The 18,556-nt window shown below is 42.2% G+C and overlaps 1 protein-coding gene across 1 annotated transcript in view; it reads left to right on the forward strand.

The window, feature by feature from the left end:
• efnb1 (ephrin-B1) overlaps positions 1-17,879 on the forward strand; it is an 80,603-nt gene extending 62,724 nt beyond the window's left edge. The window contains exons 3-5 of the mRNA XM_061250529.1: positions 4,661-4,753; positions 9,326-9,460; positions 13,235-17,879. Of these exons, the coding sequence (XP_061106513.1) occupies positions 4,661-4,753; positions 9,326-9,460; positions 13,235-13,617 (611 nt within the window). The 3' untranslated portion in view covers positions 13,618-17,879. The remainder of the gene's footprint in view (positions 1-4,660; positions 4,754-9,325; positions 9,461-13,234) is intronic.
• The last annotated feature ends 677 nt before the right edge of the window (positions 17,880-18,556 follow it).

Consider the following 18,556-nt stretch of genomic DNA (forward strand, 5'->3'; position numbering starts at 1 on the left):
GGCTATATGGTTATTTAACACCTCTCTCTCTCTCTCTCTCTCTGCCGGCCACATGGTGCAGATGTTTCAGTGGTGAAAGCTTAATTGGAAAGGGCTGTTCTCACATCTGTTTGCCCGTAGCAAAGACCCCCGTTCACACAATCAACGGGGCCAGCTCTCTTCGGGGGCGAACCTCAATCGCCGGGGCCGACCCGGGGGGCGCAAAGCCAAAATGGCGGCCGCCGCAAGGTCAGGCGCGGCGAGGGTTCTGCCCCCACGGCCTCCTCAGGCGGGCCGCGTTTCCCGGGGCCGCGTTTCCCGGGGCCGCGAAAGGTGAACAAAAGGGCCTTGTGCCGCTCCGGCCCGAGGCGAAACCGGGCGAGTGGCTATCTCCCCGCCACTGCCCCTTGTTGGTTTTGAAATGGGATCCGCCGTTTGGATTTGCGCGCGGTCGGCGGTGGCCGGGCGGGCGGGGAGGACCGGCGATGCCCGCTCTTTCTCCGCGACCCGTTTCATATCCTGCCTTCGAGACGCTGCCCGCTTCAAAGGCGGCCGTTGTGGGACTGGAACAACGGAGAGCGGTGTCTGGTTACCGTGCTCCACGGAGATATTCCATTAGCAGACGCTTTACCAAATACACCTTAAAAGATATAGGCGCACTTTAAAGCCTGTTTCTGTGTGCACCTATATATTTGACCACAGCACGTTTTTCTTAGAAAAGAAAATTAAAGTAAATATAGCTTAAGGAATGTATTGTAAATACAAATGCACAAGACACTATACACAGCAATCACTTTATTAGGTAGACCTGTACACCAATTTGTTAATGCAAATATTTAATCAGCCAATCATGTGGCAGCAACTAAATGCATGAAAGCAGATGCAGGTTCATTTATTTTTCAGGCCAAATGTCTGTACGCGGAAGAAATGTGATCTAAGTGGCTCTGACCATGGAATAATTGTTGGTTCCAGACAGGGTGGTATGAGTATCTCAGAAACTGCTGTTCTCCTGGGAGAGTTGGGCAGTGTGGGCAGAAATACATTGTCAATGAGAGAGAGATCAGTGGAGAATGGCCAGACAGGTTGAAGCAGACGCAAATAACCACATATTACAACAATGGTATGCAGAAGAGTAACTCTGAACACACAACGTGTCAAACCTCTAATCGGATCCGCTACAGCTACAGAATACTTAATAAGTAAAAAAAAAAAAAAGTCTAATAAACACCTAATAAAGTGCTCATTGAGTGTACGTTTCCGTCTAAATGGATTGAAATATTATACAGAGACCAAGCCATGCAGTTGGAAGTCACTGCCAGATTTTAAAACACTTAAAAACAGGCTCGGGCCGACTTTCGCTCAGACCCAGTGTGTACAACGTGAGACTAATTCAATAGAGTCATCTTGAATTGTCCTGCTGCTTCTCGATACCGCGGCGCGCTCGTTTCGAGCATGACAACTCGGCCGGAGTCTGGCACCTGTCCCAGACCCATGCATCTCAATAAGCGGTGACATCATTCAGGCAGCAGACCCACTCCCACTCAACGCCCGCCTGTCCACTAATAGACCGTTAAGGATCCATTCGGAAAACTGAAACACAATTTGTTCACCGGGTAATTGCCACTGGCTATTGATTGCCGGCATTTTATTTATTTTTTAACCCCATTTTTATTTATTGGCCACCACAAACCAAAAAAAGGGAGAGACCTTTGATGCTCCACGTCTCTATTTCCCCATTAGACGTCTAGAATGGAAACAAAATGGAGGGGTAAATGCACCTTCTTTAGTAGAGTGGTAGGAATCTCCAGGGCTTGTGTCAAGTAGCCGATGGAGAAGAACATGGAAGCCTGATGTTGCAGTTAATGTAATCAGGGGAGACTAATGAGTTGTGTCTTCAGTTTTACTTCTCCTGCTCCATCAAACAAGTGAAGGTTACACTGTCACTTTTACTTTGCCCAAACATTACTTTGGCTCTGCCTCTCTGGCGTAGTGGAGAACTCAATCAGAAAGGGTCGGGAGGGTGGGGGATCAGCCTCATGATGGGATTGCTGAAGCTGAACCATCGAGTGAAGGACGGCCCGATTAGTGTTTGCATCCCCCGCCCGGGTCAGTTAGTTCGTCTTACGACTTTGCCACGTTATTTCAGGCTTCCATCTTGAATCGTTTTCAGTTAACCCTGCTTCGCAGGTCTTTGCGGGTGAGCGTGGGATTTGCCTACAGCGAGAGGAGGCTGTCCTATTCACTGTTCCGAAATTCCGATGTAGACACAAGAAGTGCCCTGTCAGTAGAGCAGTCTATTATCAAGTCACCAAACTCTGTTTGGCAATAACTTGGCAGTTTGCCCAATGTGTCAAACAGTTAGTTGCTCATGGATTATCACATTTAAATACAAATGTAAACTAATAACATGAGCGATCTTAAACAAGAGTAGGCCTGAAAAATAATCTGAGGCTTACTCATAGTGGAGAGAAGAGATCTGACTCACCAGAACCAAAAAGAAACCCAAAGGACTTCACACTTACTGTCCTCTCTGGCTGTCCTGAACTCTCCAAAATAATAAAAACCTTCAACACAGGGACAGCAGTTTCTAAAGCAGCAGCTCAGTTTTATGTAGGCCCATAGGGAGGGGGAAACAAACAGGTCATCAGCGCTCATCCTGGCGAGACTTCAAATCCCCAGGGAGAGAGAAGAGAGTTGTCCAGGATCACCAGCAGGGGGCAGTAAAATCAACACAACAATATGTACATGTTAAATTGACTGCATTTATATAGCACTTTTATCCAAACCATTTTACAATTCATGCTTCTCATTCACCCATGCACACACACACACACACACACACACTCTCAATGGTGACAGGCTGCTATGCAAGGTACCAATCAGCTTGTCGGGAGCATTTTTGGTGTCCTGAGGTAGAAAATGCTGGTGTCGATATTAGATTGTTGATGAACAGCGTAATACGTAAACCATAAGTATATGTAAGCCAGTGTCGGTGACACTGTTACTGTTACATTATCTTCTGCAAGACAAGGTGTGTCAAGTTACAGAAAATAGCCCAACGCCATCAAGAAACATGACATGAACAGGGCAATTAATCCAAGCCTGGAGCAAAGGCGGTCCACCATTTTTATTTAGACAGCAATGTGTTTTGGGATCATCACCCAGATAAAAGATTCCACAAACCTGAAGTAAATATTTAAGGGAGTTCCCTCTTCATGTGGCATTCACAAAATAAAAAAAAGACCTTGTACTACATGCTGGGAACTGTGTAGAGTGTGAAACATACCGAAATGCAAGGCTCCCTTTCTGAATGTGTTTACAAGCACTCATCTAACATGGCACCCCCCATATGAGCCCACATTATCATTTCCTACCCTCCCACCCCCCAATCCCATGCCACTGCAGCCACAAGAGGGCTTTGAGTCTGGAAGAGCAGGATCCTATTAGCTGGGCCGTTTTCTGAAACGGACAGCCATTCACCATACTTACCCAGGACGCATCTGGACAAGTTAATAAGGCTCTTTGCCCTTAGGGGTGGATGAGAGGATGTGCAGGGGATAAGGGCATTGAACGTTTGGGAGGTGGGTGGTTCAGAAGAAGGATCAAAAAAAAAAAAAAAGCCATGAAGCTGGCTTGAAAAGAATGAAATGGCAAAAAGGTCCTGGCATACCCGTGGTAACACTCCTCATGGGAGCGATATATCGAGAGAGACGCGTATTCACTCTGTGCTCCCCCCGCCACCCCTCCAGAATAAAGTGCCAGTTGCACCGCATTGTCTGTTTCTTAAGTTCTCGAGAGACACAGCTGACAGCAAGGAAATAGGTTTGCTCAACCTCCTCTATGGAGTTGGATTTGAAGACAAGCCCCCTGAGATAAGGGGTTTAGCCCACTGTGCCACCCAGTCACTAATTACAGGGCATACAGAAAGGAAAAGTTAAGCCCTTGGCATTTGCAGCTCACTATAATTGCTGCTGGCATGACCCTCGTCGTCAAATTGCTTGACGCATTCCTTTCTGGAAAAAAAAGGAAGAACAAAAACCCTTAGTTTAAGCGCGGGGAGGAGGGAAAACGGGCAGAGGGGGTGATTACCGGCAACGAAATGACGGACCGAACAGCTTGCGCACCTCCCTCCCAGAACGCCTTGATTTCAACAGGGCTTCTAGAGCCGCCACATTCCCCTGGGATAAGATTACAATCACAGGCAATATCTCGGTAAGACGAGAAAAGCCCCCTCGCGCATTTTTCCCCTCGCTTGTTTTTTTTCCCCCCCCTCCTAGCATATACACGTGTGCATGTAAACTCATAATGTATAGGAGCTTTTATTCCACTGGCACTTAGGAGGGCTTGATGGTGAGAGGCCAGTGTGTCCGTTGGTTTGATCAAACCCACCTGCCATGTCCAGCCAGCAGATTTGACTTATGAAATAAATGTTTCCTTGGAGAACTTTGCAAAGCCCTGGTTAAATTGCTCGTAGCGAAGCGTGGATTCCAACCGACTGTGACTTTTTAAGGTACAAGAGCCCCGCATTCTGACCTCTCAAATCAATCAATGCTGTACTTTTTCCTCTTCTCTCCTAGGGGGTAATACATACTTTAACCAGGTGCGTAGTTGATCTATGGCTACGATTATTTGACAGAGTATTTGCTAATGTGGGCTTTCTGTTTCTTTGTCTTCACCACAGCCACGTCCAACGGGACCCTGGAAGGGTTGGACAACAGGGAGGGGGGTGTCTGCAACACACGCTCCATGAAGATCATCATGAAAGTGGGCCAGGGTAAGTCTCAGTGCGTCATCGTGGAAGTCGGTGAAATCTAACAGTCAATATAATTCAATAAATTTGATATATAATCCATAGTTTTACCACTGTGCTGCAGTACCCGTACCTCCCATTTTCTGAAATACTGTTATTTACTCAGTAAATATATTGAGATATTGAGAAATCAGGGGAAAAGAAAAATACTTTTTGAGCAATATTTGCCTTTGCCTCTGGAAACATTGTTCTCTACTCAGACTGGGGGAAGATAAACAAGCAAATGAAAGGATGCTGGCACAGTGTAAAATGGCTGACTGAGAGGAATGCTTTGTAGATGGACGGGCCATGACTTCAGGCTAAGAGAAGCATTTCATAAGCGATTGTTCATAAACTGAATTGCTCCTGGCGGTGGAATTTACAGTGGATATTCCACGCAAGGGCCTCTCACAGTGTATGAAAAGTAGCCCAATGACTTCATTTCTAATAAAATGGGAGTTTCAGACATTACCTTTTACTCTATTTATAACCTTTCAGGGGGGAAAAATGGAAAAAGAAATATATTTGACAAAACTTTCATTACGTTCTCATAATATAAAAGGAAGAAATATTTGGAGACTACACAAGCTTTTGAGGGCAAGCATCTCCACACACATTCCCAGATCATTTATTACATGAAATCTCTCATTCCAAGAGTTATTAAAGTAGAATTGAAAGATGCAGTGCTATGGTTTCTGCGAAATCATGCACCGAGGAGGGTGTGTGATCTGTTTTCAATGTCTAAAACAATGTAGTGCAACCAATCATCTCTGACTCTGGAGCACACACACTCGCTGCATACAGTATGTTAACCAACAATCAAACAAGGGCTGACACTATTACCCAGCAGCCTCAGGGTGATCCCTTGCCACCACAGGTGTCAGGAGATCAGGTCTGTGGCATTCATCGTGCAGGGAGCCACCTAGTCACCGGCTTGTCCTATCCCTCATATGTAGGCGACACGGTTCGTGATTTTAAGTAACAATCGCACAAGGCATAACGTGTGCCTGCTTGCAAGGGAAGTATGTTGGGATGGAAAAGGCAAAGGTGAGCACGTATATATTAGACTGATTGATGTATTGTAGTATATACCACTCAGGCATCTCAAATGCTGGCCATGTTCACTTGGTCTTCAACCTGCACTGAATTGACCTGCCACTGTCTGTTTATTCTGATCGGCAGCACAGCAGAATCCATTTTGCATCGTTCCTGCTCTCTAAAGACTTTTGCGAGAGGAATCAGAGAGTCAGTCAGACACTTGTCAATTAGCCACTCTCCGACGCACTCTTCCTTTTTGCGCACGACCCAGAAAAAAGAAAAGAGAAACTACCGAACACAGAAGGGGTTAAAGATACGTCTCGGCTTGGAGATGAACCTATGAGGTTCATGAACCTGCTGATTTTGTTTTGCAGACCTGGGATAATTATTATCGACCTGACAACAGGACAATTAATTCCAGTTGCATATGCATATGTTTGGCATGTCATCATAAAATGTCGCCTCTATTTTTTGAAATTAGAGAAATACTCTTGGTGGTTCTTTCTCACTTCGACAAAAGCGAGAGTGAAAATATAGATGCCTTATGAATAATGAATGGCGATAAAAAGTTGATATGAAAACCCCATTCTGCCACAAGTTGTGAGTGTTGCTGGGGAACCGGCAGTCGTATATCTTGTGGGAATGGGCCGGCGATGATTCCAGCCCCTGGAGTTTCAAACAGTCTCCTGTGCGTTCGCTTCTGGAGAGGTGATTTAAAAGATGGGGATGCTTCATCTGTCTGTAATTGAGATAACTGCTTGTGTATGTAGGAAATATGTGTGTTTACCTGAAGTAAACCCCTGCGGTTTTGGTGTAGCAGATGTTTTATTTTGTCCTTTTTTGAATCTGAGACCTGTTTAAAAAAGGGGTTTAATATAGACTTATACAAAGTAACATATTATTATTATTATTATTATTATTATTATTATTATTATTAGTATTATTATTGTTGTTGTTATTATTATTCACAAACAGTCTAAACAAAATTGCAGTGAAATCTTACACTATGACTGTTGATTGTTGATTGGTATTGCACGTAAGCTTAAAGTAAATGCAGGGTTAACAACATGAGTTCAATGAGAAGCAGACACTATCAGGTCATTAGAATCATTACAGAGCATCTTTTGTACTGTTGAGCAAGGTACTTCACTCTCAAACAGATGTGTTAAAAACGATTCATAATGTGGCTCTATCCTACAACAGCTCCATGTCTTGTTAGCTGTATAAATTCATAAAAAGAGTCTAAAAAATAAGTATAATAAATACCTAATAAAGTGGTCACTAAGTGTATCCACACCCACCCTGCATAAAATAATGTTCTAAGACACACAAAGACTGTTGCGCAGTCATAGTTGCAACAGTGCTAGTTTACATATGGTTTCAAAACCATGCTGTTGTTGTGACTTTGTTTCTGGTCCCAATGTGAGCAAACTAAATTATTAAAAACTAAGCAATGGGTGGTAACTGTGTTTGCTGTTAATGACTTTATTCTACTTTCCCAATTCAGTCCTTCTTTGCTATGTGTGGATTGTGTATATAACTTAAAATGTATAACACAAATAGACTGCAGTGTTTGAACAATGCATGAATGCATATTCTGGAGGGACTATCATTGAAACCAGCAACCTTAAAGTGTTTCAAACTGAGGATTTGGCACAGTCAACAGGCATCCCATTTCCTTCAGGCATCTCTGAAGTGATACACGTCCTGCCAGTAAACATACCGGCAGATTTCCTCAGCAGATTTTTATTCTGCCAGGGTATTCATGGCAAATAACAGTCATAACACTTAACATAAAATCAAATAAGTACAAGTGATAAATTTCAGGCAATTAACTCATTCCACTTTGGGTTTGTTTATTCATTCATTTATGTATTTATTCCATTTAATAGTAAATCTGAACAAGTATATAAAATGGATGCTGTTGCCCATTGTATCATCCTTGAAAATCAGATTAGTGATTTATTGCATTTCAGTCCATACAGTGGTTTTAAACATAAAAAAACAGCAAAGGGATGGCTGATACAAAGTGCAACTTTATTGTGTTTGGAGTAGTTTAGCTGCCTTCATTTCAAATACTTTTTATTGTTCTGTTGTCTTGAATGATTTTAATGATGCATAATTCTGGCACCATTCCCCCAATCTTTAATCATGAAATGAGTCATAGAAACCTCCCACATTCGCTGAATATTTGTACATACTGCAAAGGGAATTTTCTGGGTTTCTACTGAAGTTGTGGCCTTTGTACAGACAGCTTGCCGTACCCTTGAGAAGCAAGTGCTTTACTGTTTCTCTGGATGTGTATTAATTGACAGCCCCTTAGGCAGGCTCATCCCCCCCACCTACCACCACCCATCTAAACACCGGAGACATTGACATGTAAATTACAAACTCAAAGACCAGAAAACAACTTCCTGTAGCCTTCTGATTTGTTTTCCGCAGCCACCAGGCTGGGATCCAAACGAACCAGAAAAGCATGTTGCCCTTAACGTCAAATACCAAATTTAATGAATGTTCTATTTTTCCATTTCTTGTGAAAGGTTTTTGTCTAGTTTTCACAACTGCCAAACTTATAATAAAGCGAAAGGCACAAGAACACACATCCTTCCTCTCACACAAAAGCTGAAAAGGCTTTGAATATAGACAAACTAGTCTTTATCAGTAAAAAGATTTGGACAGACTCTTGCCAATTATGCTTTTTGGGATAAACTTCTTTTCTACTTAAGTCTTTTATTTTATTTGTATTACAGAATAAATTAGCTGAAATGTAATGGTATTAAGATAAGCATGTTCAGTATAATACATTGCCTCCATTCATCCGTTATTTCCATGATTTTTTGTGGTGTTCTCGAAGCTCAAATTCCCAAGGTACATCTAAATTACCTTTATTATCCATAGAGTAACATTTAATGAACAAAGCAAGGCCTTAATTAAAGATCATACTTAATCCATTTTCAGGTAATTCCTGAAATGTAATGGGTCAATAAATATATGCTAATCATATTGATATATTTTATGTCTACATTTAAAAAAAGATTTTTTTGATGGCTTACAGGGCTCTCGGGGGAAAGGACAAGTGAAATATACCTAGCATAATGACCAGCCCAAGACTTAGTTATTTTTATTTTCTGCAGTCTTTCAATCAATCCCTCTTAAAATTGTTAGTGGTGCCCTAGAGATGAACCATAAAAAATATTAATGTTGTTACTATTTCTTTGACGACGGGGGCAAGCTGTGATGATATCTTATAAATGCGTTTGGCAACGATTTACAGTAATGCGTTGCTGAAAATGTTCTGGCTTCATTTATTTCACTCCTGATTATGTGTTTCACGATAACCATATTGGGAAAAAAAAAAGATTATTTTGGCAGGGGTATAACTAAAAAAAAACATCAAAACAAGTTTAGTGGAGCAGGTCATTGTATAGGGTCATTCATACATCTGTCTTGTGAAATGCGTGTATTGGTTGGGCTAAATATGTTCAGTAACCAATGTTCCGTCTGCTGCCACGCTTACAGACCCGAACACCATTGTTCCTGACCCGGTGATCACGGAAAAGCCGGGCAAAGAGCATGACAATGTGGTAAAAGACCCCACCACCACCCCTGCCAAGAAGAAAGACCCAAACGGTGCAGGCGAGCAAGGCAATAAAGGTGAGGGTGCGCTCCCATCGCGGCATGACTCCCAGAACTCTCTGGAACCTTCTGGAACCTGGACAAGAAATAATGATGGATAGGCAGCATGTCACAGGGTTGTGCTGGTGCTCGGAATTTCAAAGAACACCTGAAACCCGGAGCCTAAAAGGCATCCTGTCCTGGTTTTATTTGTGCACCCCGGCTCGCAGATTGAACTAATATTGTGTTCTAGTAGCTTAAAATCTGATTAACGATGAAAAATAAGAAACTGATGTTGGAGCATTTCATGCTGTTGATTGTTTTAACCGTAACAGATGATAGGTCATTGTGTACATGAAAGAATAGTGTGTGTATGTGTGTGTGTGTGTGTTGACTGAAAGATACATCTGAAAATCCTATTCTAAAAAATTTATATTGCATTTCCATTGTGTGACCATATTAGTAGGTTGTTAGCAAGTTGCTAGACACTTAGTCTACATATCTGAGAATGCATTCGGCAAACAGTTACAATTGTATCAGTATGCTTTATTGCTGTTTATATTTTCTATACACACATTTTATCACGCAGTTTAAGTTTGCATATTTTAGCGCTGAATAATTTCATACCACAAGCAGGCAGTTATTCTGTAGCTAGAATGTGCTTTTCTCCCACACCCCGGGAAAAAAAAAACTATTTGTACAGTTCCGTTATTTGGAACAGACGACATCTGGTTTGCTTGTTTCAAAGGCAAGAGATAAAAAGTCAGCTTTGCATTTTCAATATATTCAATACCATAGTAATTCATCTGCGACATTTTTCTTTTTATCTGATTTTGAAGAGATCCTCAGCGCTTGTGAATGGGGCTTTCATCTCCCAAGTGATCGCCTACGCTTGCATTGATCACGTCAGAGTATTTTCAGATCCCCTCTATTTGATCACAGTAAGCCCGTAATCAGATGTTTTTTGTTTTACTTTCCCCTGTCCTCTCTCCCTCCGCACCATTTCCCCCGGTCCGAGGACACTGCGGTATTTAATTACGCCGAGTGGTAATGCAGATCGACATGCTGTTCAAGTGCGGCAATGAAAAATTAAAACCATCGCTGCAGCACCAAGATGGAGCAGCCGATAAGATTTTTTCGGGGACTATTAAGACCATTCGGAGAGGCGCGGAGGAGGTTTTTTGGCATCCGCGTTTCGTATGTTAAAAAAATTGTATACGTTCCGCTTTTGTCTCGGTCGCCAAATCACGGCGTTTTTTTTTTCTCCCCCTCAGACTAAGCATTAAAATGTTGGGAGTTTCTAAAGGTTTAGAAAGTCATTTTTCCTCTGAGCCCAGGGCTTGCTGAGGGACAAAACAAAATCAGATGTGCACAAAAAAGGCCTTCCCTTCCTGCCTGGGCCCTAGCCAAGCCTCCCACGGTGCTGTCCTCCTCCAGTGAGGCACAGCCGTTTGGCAGGCCTCTCCCTGGGCGCTTCACGCTTCAAACGGCCGTCTCCGTCCGTTCCCCGTTTCTCTAAACGGGGCATATAGGAAAGCGTAGGAGGCCCGAACGACCTGCGAGGTGGGAGCACCCCGAGTTTTCTTGCGCCGTAGGGACGGGGAGGAACGTGACGAAGACGCAGAGTTTAGCGTGCCGCAGCGACTGAACCGCAGCCAAACGCGCACAATGCCTCTGCGGCCAAACGCGCACAATGCCTCCGCGGCCAAACGCGCACAATGCCTCCGCGGCCAAACGCGCACAATGCCTCCGCGGTTGGTCGGGATGGCCGACGCGTATGCGGAAAAAAACACCCCGCTTATTTCCCGTCATCGCCAGTGTGGCTGAAAATCATTGTGGAAAAGAACTCGGTGAACGCCCTGCTGAAAAAAACCGCTGAAGCTAGGTTTTGACACAGCTGGTAGCTTGTTGACCAGTTGAGACCGGCTCCCAGCTCGACATGGCCTACCGGCTTTTTGACCAGTTGCTGGTTGACCAGCTCATACTGAGCTACTGTATGCCAGCTTATGAAAAGCTTAACCAGCTCAATTTTCAAGCTGAATAGCTGAATTCTATACCAGGGCGTTCACTGCAGTAATAGTGAAATGTGAATAATGACGGTTCACTCATTCTTAAGAAGGATATAGCCAGCATTTGGAATTACAGTGACACAAGTATGAGAGTTATGAGGGAGGGAGTTATGTGACGGTTAGACACACTTAAGCACACCAAACAACTTGGACATATGAAGGAAATGTTCAATATTTTCAGATGCAGAGCAGATAGGTCCAGGTTATGTTAACAGGCTAAGCTTAGGCAGGGCCACATGCATAACAGCAACTGAGAAAACTTACGAGAAAAAAAACAATGCAAAAAAGTAATATAATACTTCAACTGTGTCAGTGCAAAGGAACACGGAGATGTACTGACAAGCATGTAGAAAGCTAATGTTGCGTGTCCTGATCACATCCCGCAACTCATTAACCTGCAGGTGGCCTAACTTCATTACTGTACAAGATGGAAGCTCTGCATGTCGCTACTCAGCCCTTCCTTTCAGCTGGCTTGTTTTAGCAAACAAAAAAAAGGAAAAAAAAAAACAAAGGGAACGACACAGGCCAGGAAACACAAAGTTGATATACTCAGCTGCCTTTGACACAGATTCCAATTTAACATCTTATACCAACAAGATCAATAGTGTGTTTCTTTCCATCTGTCTACTTCAGGAAGAGGTTTTCTTGTTTTTTTTTCTTCTTTTCTTCTCACTGAGGAAAAGAAAAAGTGCACACTCTTTCATTCCAGTCTTGATATTGCTAGCTCTTGGGTTACACGTTAGGTCACCAATAAAGGGACTTCAGCCCTTCTTTTGATTCCCTAGTATCGGCCTGGAAGCAATGCCCTTGCTGTCAAAGGGCAGGGGTGCAGCCGAGAATTAATGGTGAGGGAAAGAGTGAGAAAATTGGCTTTGGGGAGAGGGGCCGCACAGGAAACAGGCTCGTCGCCCTAATTGGAATCAGTCTTCAGCTTTTGCATCTAATGAGAGGCTGGTGTTTTGATTTCCTTCACACTCTGGACCTGTGGGGCATATAGGTTCAAGCAGTTTCTCATCCCCAACCCTTATGTGGACTTGGAACATATGGGAAACCCTACGCAGTTTCATCCTCTCTGAGGATACGTGCCAGGAAAAAAAGATGTGATCTGAGGTGTCGTTTGAGGAAAGCTGACCCCCCAAACCCACCCCACACATATGCACCTAGCACACACACACACACACACACACACACACACACACACAGTCAAGTTTGAGTCTCTTGGCACCACCCAGAACTGTGAGTGGTGGAGGTCCTCACAACAGTGCCACAATGAGAATTTCTTTATTGACGGGGGCAAGCAGCGATTATATCTTATAACTGCATTTGGCAAGGATTTTCAGTAATGCGTTGCTGAAAATGTTCTGGGTTTATGTTCGTCTGCTCCAGTTATTTCACAACTGATTATGTGTTTGATGATAAAAATATTGGGGGGGAAATGTATTACTTTTGGCAGGGGGGATAACAAAAAAAAACAACAAATCAAGGTCAGTGAAGCATGCCATGATGTCGGGTCATTCTTACATCTGCCTTGTGAATCACAGGCTCAATATTTTTAGTCACCAATGATGCATCTGCGGTCACTGTTACAGACCCAAGTGTAGAGTTCACCGGGTTTCACCCCTATTGCGGGAGAAGATGACTCAACCCTATCCGTCTCAGTTCTGTACTGGCAAGAGCACTGCTCAGTGTCAAGATGGTGGTCCGGTTCCTAATCCTCCTAATCCGTGTCTTCCCTCTCAAACAGACACCATCAACCAGGACAACAAGTCCAACTCGGCCGAGGGCATTTTCAGCTCCAAGCCCGCTCTGTTCGCCGCCATCGGGGCGGGCTGCGTCATCTTCCTCCTCATCATCATCATCCTCATCATCCTCCTCATCAAGATACGGAAGCGGGCCAGGAAGCACACCCAGCAGCGGACGGCGGCCCTGTCCCTCAGCACGTTGGCCAGCCCCAAGTGCTCCGGCAACGCGGGCTCGGAACCCAGCGACATCATCATCCCTTTACGGACTACAGAGAACAACTACTGCCCCCACTATGAGAAGGTGAGCGGGGACTATGGACACCCCGTCTATATAGTGCAGGAGATGCCTCCCCAGAGCCCCGCCAATATCTACTACAAAGTGTGAGGAGCTATTTTTTTTTAGGACCTTTTCATTTTAGAGAATTGAGGTCTACCTTTTTACTACACGGACCTTCTGATGTCAATAGACACATTTGATGCTTTAAATAGTGAACGCAAGAGAAGAGAGAGAAAAAAATGGAAGGTAAAAGGTGGATGGTCTACATGGACACAGTAGTCAAGACTCTTTGATGTTTCTCTGTAGGCCAAAGGCAGGACGCTCAGGCGTCGACACCTTACCCTCGTCCTTTTTCTCACTAAAAGTCTATCCTCCATGTTTTTGCTGTTCTCTGTGTGCAAAAGGAAAATAGTAGGAATGCTAAAGGGTTTAGGTGTTTTGAGAGCGGAGAAGCCCGCCCGCCCGCCAAGCTGGGTATTTCCAAAAAGCAAGGAATTCATGGAATTCAGAGCATAAGTCAAGCCTTCATAGATTGCTCACATATCAGGGCACAGTGCGTAATAGTGTGATGCCATTTTTTCTCTCATGCCGTGTTTACCTTTAACGTCTTGGATAGTGGAAGCCAGCAAGATTCTCCCACACCACTTTCCCCTTCAACTTGTTTTCTTTTTTTAACCATTAGTTAAACTACATAGTAAGCAGCGTTTCATTTTTTCCCCCATTCTCTCCTCATCTCCTCAAATGTCAGGTCTTAAGTAGCTTCAGCTTGCAGCCTGCAGTTAGGAACATGGCTCATCAATACTAGCTAGGTGTTCTGCTGTAAACTTGGGCTTGTCAGAACAAGTCCGGACAAGCTAATGCAGTATGTGTCAAGGGAAAGCACGAATAAGCATCCTGAGGGTGAATTAATGACAGGTGAACAGTTCGCACCAAGAGATGCTAGACGCCGTTAATTAAGATGAGGCTGATAAAAGGTTACGATGGCTGACCTCCGAAATAATCTGAGAATAACAAGAAATAAAACCCCTCAAAATTGCAGGTCGCCTCTTATCTGAAATCCCTCTGAAATCCTAGGTCGTGCTGTTGAACTCTGGGCTCGGGGCTGGCACAGAGTTGTACGTGGTGAGGACAAAAATAACAAGATCAAATTTGTAGGAGAATAGGAAAACGTGAGGGGCAATTAAGATGCTATCAGACAGGGCAGGAGTCACTCTGCTTTGCAAGTTTTCACCTCTCAATATCTGCACCGAAGAATCGGGCCGCTCAGAGGCCGATGAAACGTGCTTATATAGCAGTGCATCATTTTCCTCATATGGGGTGATTGATATGGGTGCGAGTGATTGGCAGATAATTAGGATTACTCAACCCGCTTCATGTTGGACATTTTGCCTGGCTATATTGTATTCACGCAAAGCCCGGTATGTGTCTACTAAGTGTGCAGTTTGGAGGGGGTTACAGGAAATATGAAATATGATATGGAAATGAAACTGCTTTGGGTGCAGTTCAGATCGTCCTCCGAACTTTGGTAATTAGAAAAACAAAGCTACATCTCAAACGAAACTTTCTCACAGTTATGTAAATTTATACATCGTAAATCCACAAAAGTTTTCCAGCAGGCAGCCAGTTTCAAGGCCTAATACTGTTGGGCTCCAATTGGGGGGTAAAGTGCTGTTCATAAAAAAATGAAAATATCACCTGCCCATTTTTATCTAAAAGATTAACTGTTACTATAAAATTCTTTATAATAGAACCCTTATTGTGTGCATAATATGGGTCTTTTTTTACCTCAGGTTTGTTCATAATCACATTTTTAATCCTGCACAGGTACACCGATGCTGAATCATTTAAAGCATCGTCTTCTGTACACCTTTAAAGACTTTGCTCTAATGACCTTTTTTTTTGTCAGCACCTGTTATTTTCTGGTCTGTCATTAGTAAAGCCATCTGGCAACGATGGGGGAGAAAAATGACTGTTTTCTATGTAGTGGTTCACTAAGCAACTGGGCAAAACACAGAGTTGAAACTGTCCTCAAATGTTCCTCAATGTCAAACATTTCATTTGCCAGCATTGTGTTTCTTGTCTCCCACGTATTGAGGCAGTCCATGCTGTACAGGGTTTAGTTATGCCTGTTGATTTAATTGCAGCACACAAGGCACTGATTTATTGCAGCAAACCCAAACAGTGCCCACAGCAGCCAGACGAGGACACGTTTTCGTTCGAAAGAGTGAGAGAGCGTTCTGAAGATTTGCTTGGGTGAACTGCTAGACTTACTGTATCTGTTCAGTATTTATGCTCTCGCAAGAGTTCAGCAGGGCTGCATTTTCTATTGGTACTGTGAACTAATTGAGTCAGAAGTGCTACGTTTGTGTTTCATCGATGGGTAGTTTGTTGATTGAAATACATTGTCTGAACATACGGAAGAATGTGTTGTCATAAAAATACAGAAACAAATCTGTCCTTTATACACAACAGAATTGTTTGTGGACAGAAAGTTCCATCATTTTCAAAATGGTAATATTTGTTAAAATATAAAAGGAATATATATTGTATATGTCATAGTGTGTCATATTACAAATATTTAAATTGTTGCTCCTTTCATATGTTATTTATATATTATAGAGTATATTATAAAAAATATAATTGCATATTCTACAATGTCCTTAAAAATACATTTATGAAAGTGGCAAAATTCTGTAAATTTGTATATATGACCTGTGTTTAGACGACAATGTTTTCCTTATATTTTCATATTTTAACAAATATTACTTTTTTGGAAGGGACATAACTGAAACTTGTTCATACTACATAGAGACCTACAAATCCATCAAGACTTACCATTTCCCAATGAGAAACATGTTAAATATACTTTAATATGTCCATTACAACACTCTACATTGTAAAGGTGTTACATTTTATGTTCATTTTCTTATTTTATTATAATTTTTTGTTTCCTTTTATTTTAGTTGAAATACCTGTATTGTTCATTTACAACTGGTAAACATTGAAATAATGTAAATATGTGAAAATGGTAAATTTAAAAATTACATTTATTAGAGCCCCATTTATGAAAAATATTAAATTAGGTTTTTTAATGCAGAATTTTTTGTAAATAGTTGTCTTTTGTAAGACATTTTGTATAAACTTTTGAATTATTTTTTGATTGCTTTTTTTGTTAGTAAAAGAAAGATAAACAAATCTCTTAGAACGGGTGTAAAAGTGCCAGATATCGCAATTGAAAAAAAAAAATTGCAGGGTTCACTACTAAAGAGAGATTTTTCATGTTCGTTCAGTGTCATAAATCATTTTGTTGGGGGACGTGTGGGGAACAAATTTCATTGACACATTAATTCCATTTTCGATGATTCAGTTTAAATGCTCTCGGTGACCCAGTGAGCTCACTATCACTGAAACATTAGTAGTGAACCTTTCACAGGTTAAGTGAACAACCAGTGGGGAGCACCTGTTGCCTTGCAATCATGAAGTGCCACCATTTATTCCATCAGTTATTTCTAAACACCTAATTTTATTTTGTGAGCTGTACTCCCATCCTCTTTGCTTCTGTTGCAGTGTTTCAGTCTCTATGTGGATGTACAGGATCTTGGAGTAAACTAAGTCTGTTTTTAATCATTGTCATTAAAGGATGGTAATTCTATAATCCCTAGTAGCTAACTGAGATTGAGCAGAGGACCGGCACAGTATAAAAGCACTGCAGAACTGGCTGTAGCAAAGGTAAAAAAAAATGAAGCTATGCTGGTTTGTCTTGCTTTGCTTAGATGACCTCTTGACCCCTACTGCTCACCACAGTATTAGTACAGGCTCTCGCTAACGACCAACCCCAGCCCAAGACATTCCTCTGCTGTCAACTGAAAGCTAGGTTCCTCTAGCCTGTGCAACTTAAGACGGCTCTTCACTCCAAGAAAACTTTAAAAAATGTAAGGACTAAAGCAGCTTTATGTCATCTGAAAGGTTATCAGTTCCTCTGCCTCACCAGCTAGTTAGCATAGCTAAAAGGAGGCCATCGGTATGCATCTGCTTGGGGGCTCACTCTCACCAAAACAAACAATGTCCCTTCAGCACAACTGGTTGTTCACTTTCCCTGGCCACCATTATGCTCCATCTGTTCTTTCATTTCTGTTGAGTAAAAGACACAGTATTATTTTCATTGTACATGTATGCAAACCCAGTGAAATTGTGTTTCTTTGTATCTGCTCCATAAATGTCTGTTCATTTATTTTATTTTATTTCTTGCCTTTCTCAATGCAGCTTTTTTCCCAGTTCAGCATAACCAGTTTCAATGGAATGACAATTCCATGAGCCAAGTTTGAAAACCTGATATTGCATATTGATAAATAAAAATTTTTCCTATGGAATTTTGTCTCTTTTTTTTTTATTCTGTGGTCAAAGATTTCCTTTCATACTGTTGCACGAATTCTAAATTCCTCTACAAAGTCAGTGATGTTGAAACTATTTTTCATTCCTAACAATTACCATGGCTCTTTCGATTTCATATTGGATGCAAAAGAGCTGTGTTTATTTGTTTGAGTAACAATAACAACGTAATTAACAGTGAAGAACGGCTTTACATATCCTTGTTTGAACCATGAGGCCTGCAGGTCTCTAAATGAGATCAGACTAAATGCTAATGGCATGATGTCTTGTCAACAGGTGCTAGTACATAAAGGCTATTTTGCATAATCATTACGCTTCCAACGCAAAATGTAGTCAAACTGCTTACATAGGAGTAGTTCCAGTGTCTCCAACAGAATTGAGGCCAACTGTGTATTACTGTAAATCGAACATAACTATGTTTTGTAGATATATTGGTTACTTGCCTGCCCATGTTGTCCCTTTGTATCTGATAGAAATACCTCTTTGTCAATGGTTTCATTGTCATGGCACTATACCTAGTGTAATGGGAAAATGTACCCATAAATACATATTTTGAACACAATTTAAATTAATCCTGCACACCAAATTGGTAAGTTCAACTATGACCAGGTTTGACAGTTTATGGGGTATATTATAGGGTATTACTGTGTTCTGTATG

The sequence above is a fragment of the Conger conger genome, chromosome 7, assembly GCF_963514075.1.
Source record: "Conger conger chromosome 7, fConCon1.1, whole genome shotgun sequence".
Taxonomy (NCBI): Eukaryota; Metazoa; Chordata; class Actinopteri; order Anguilliformes; family Congridae; genus Conger; species Conger conger.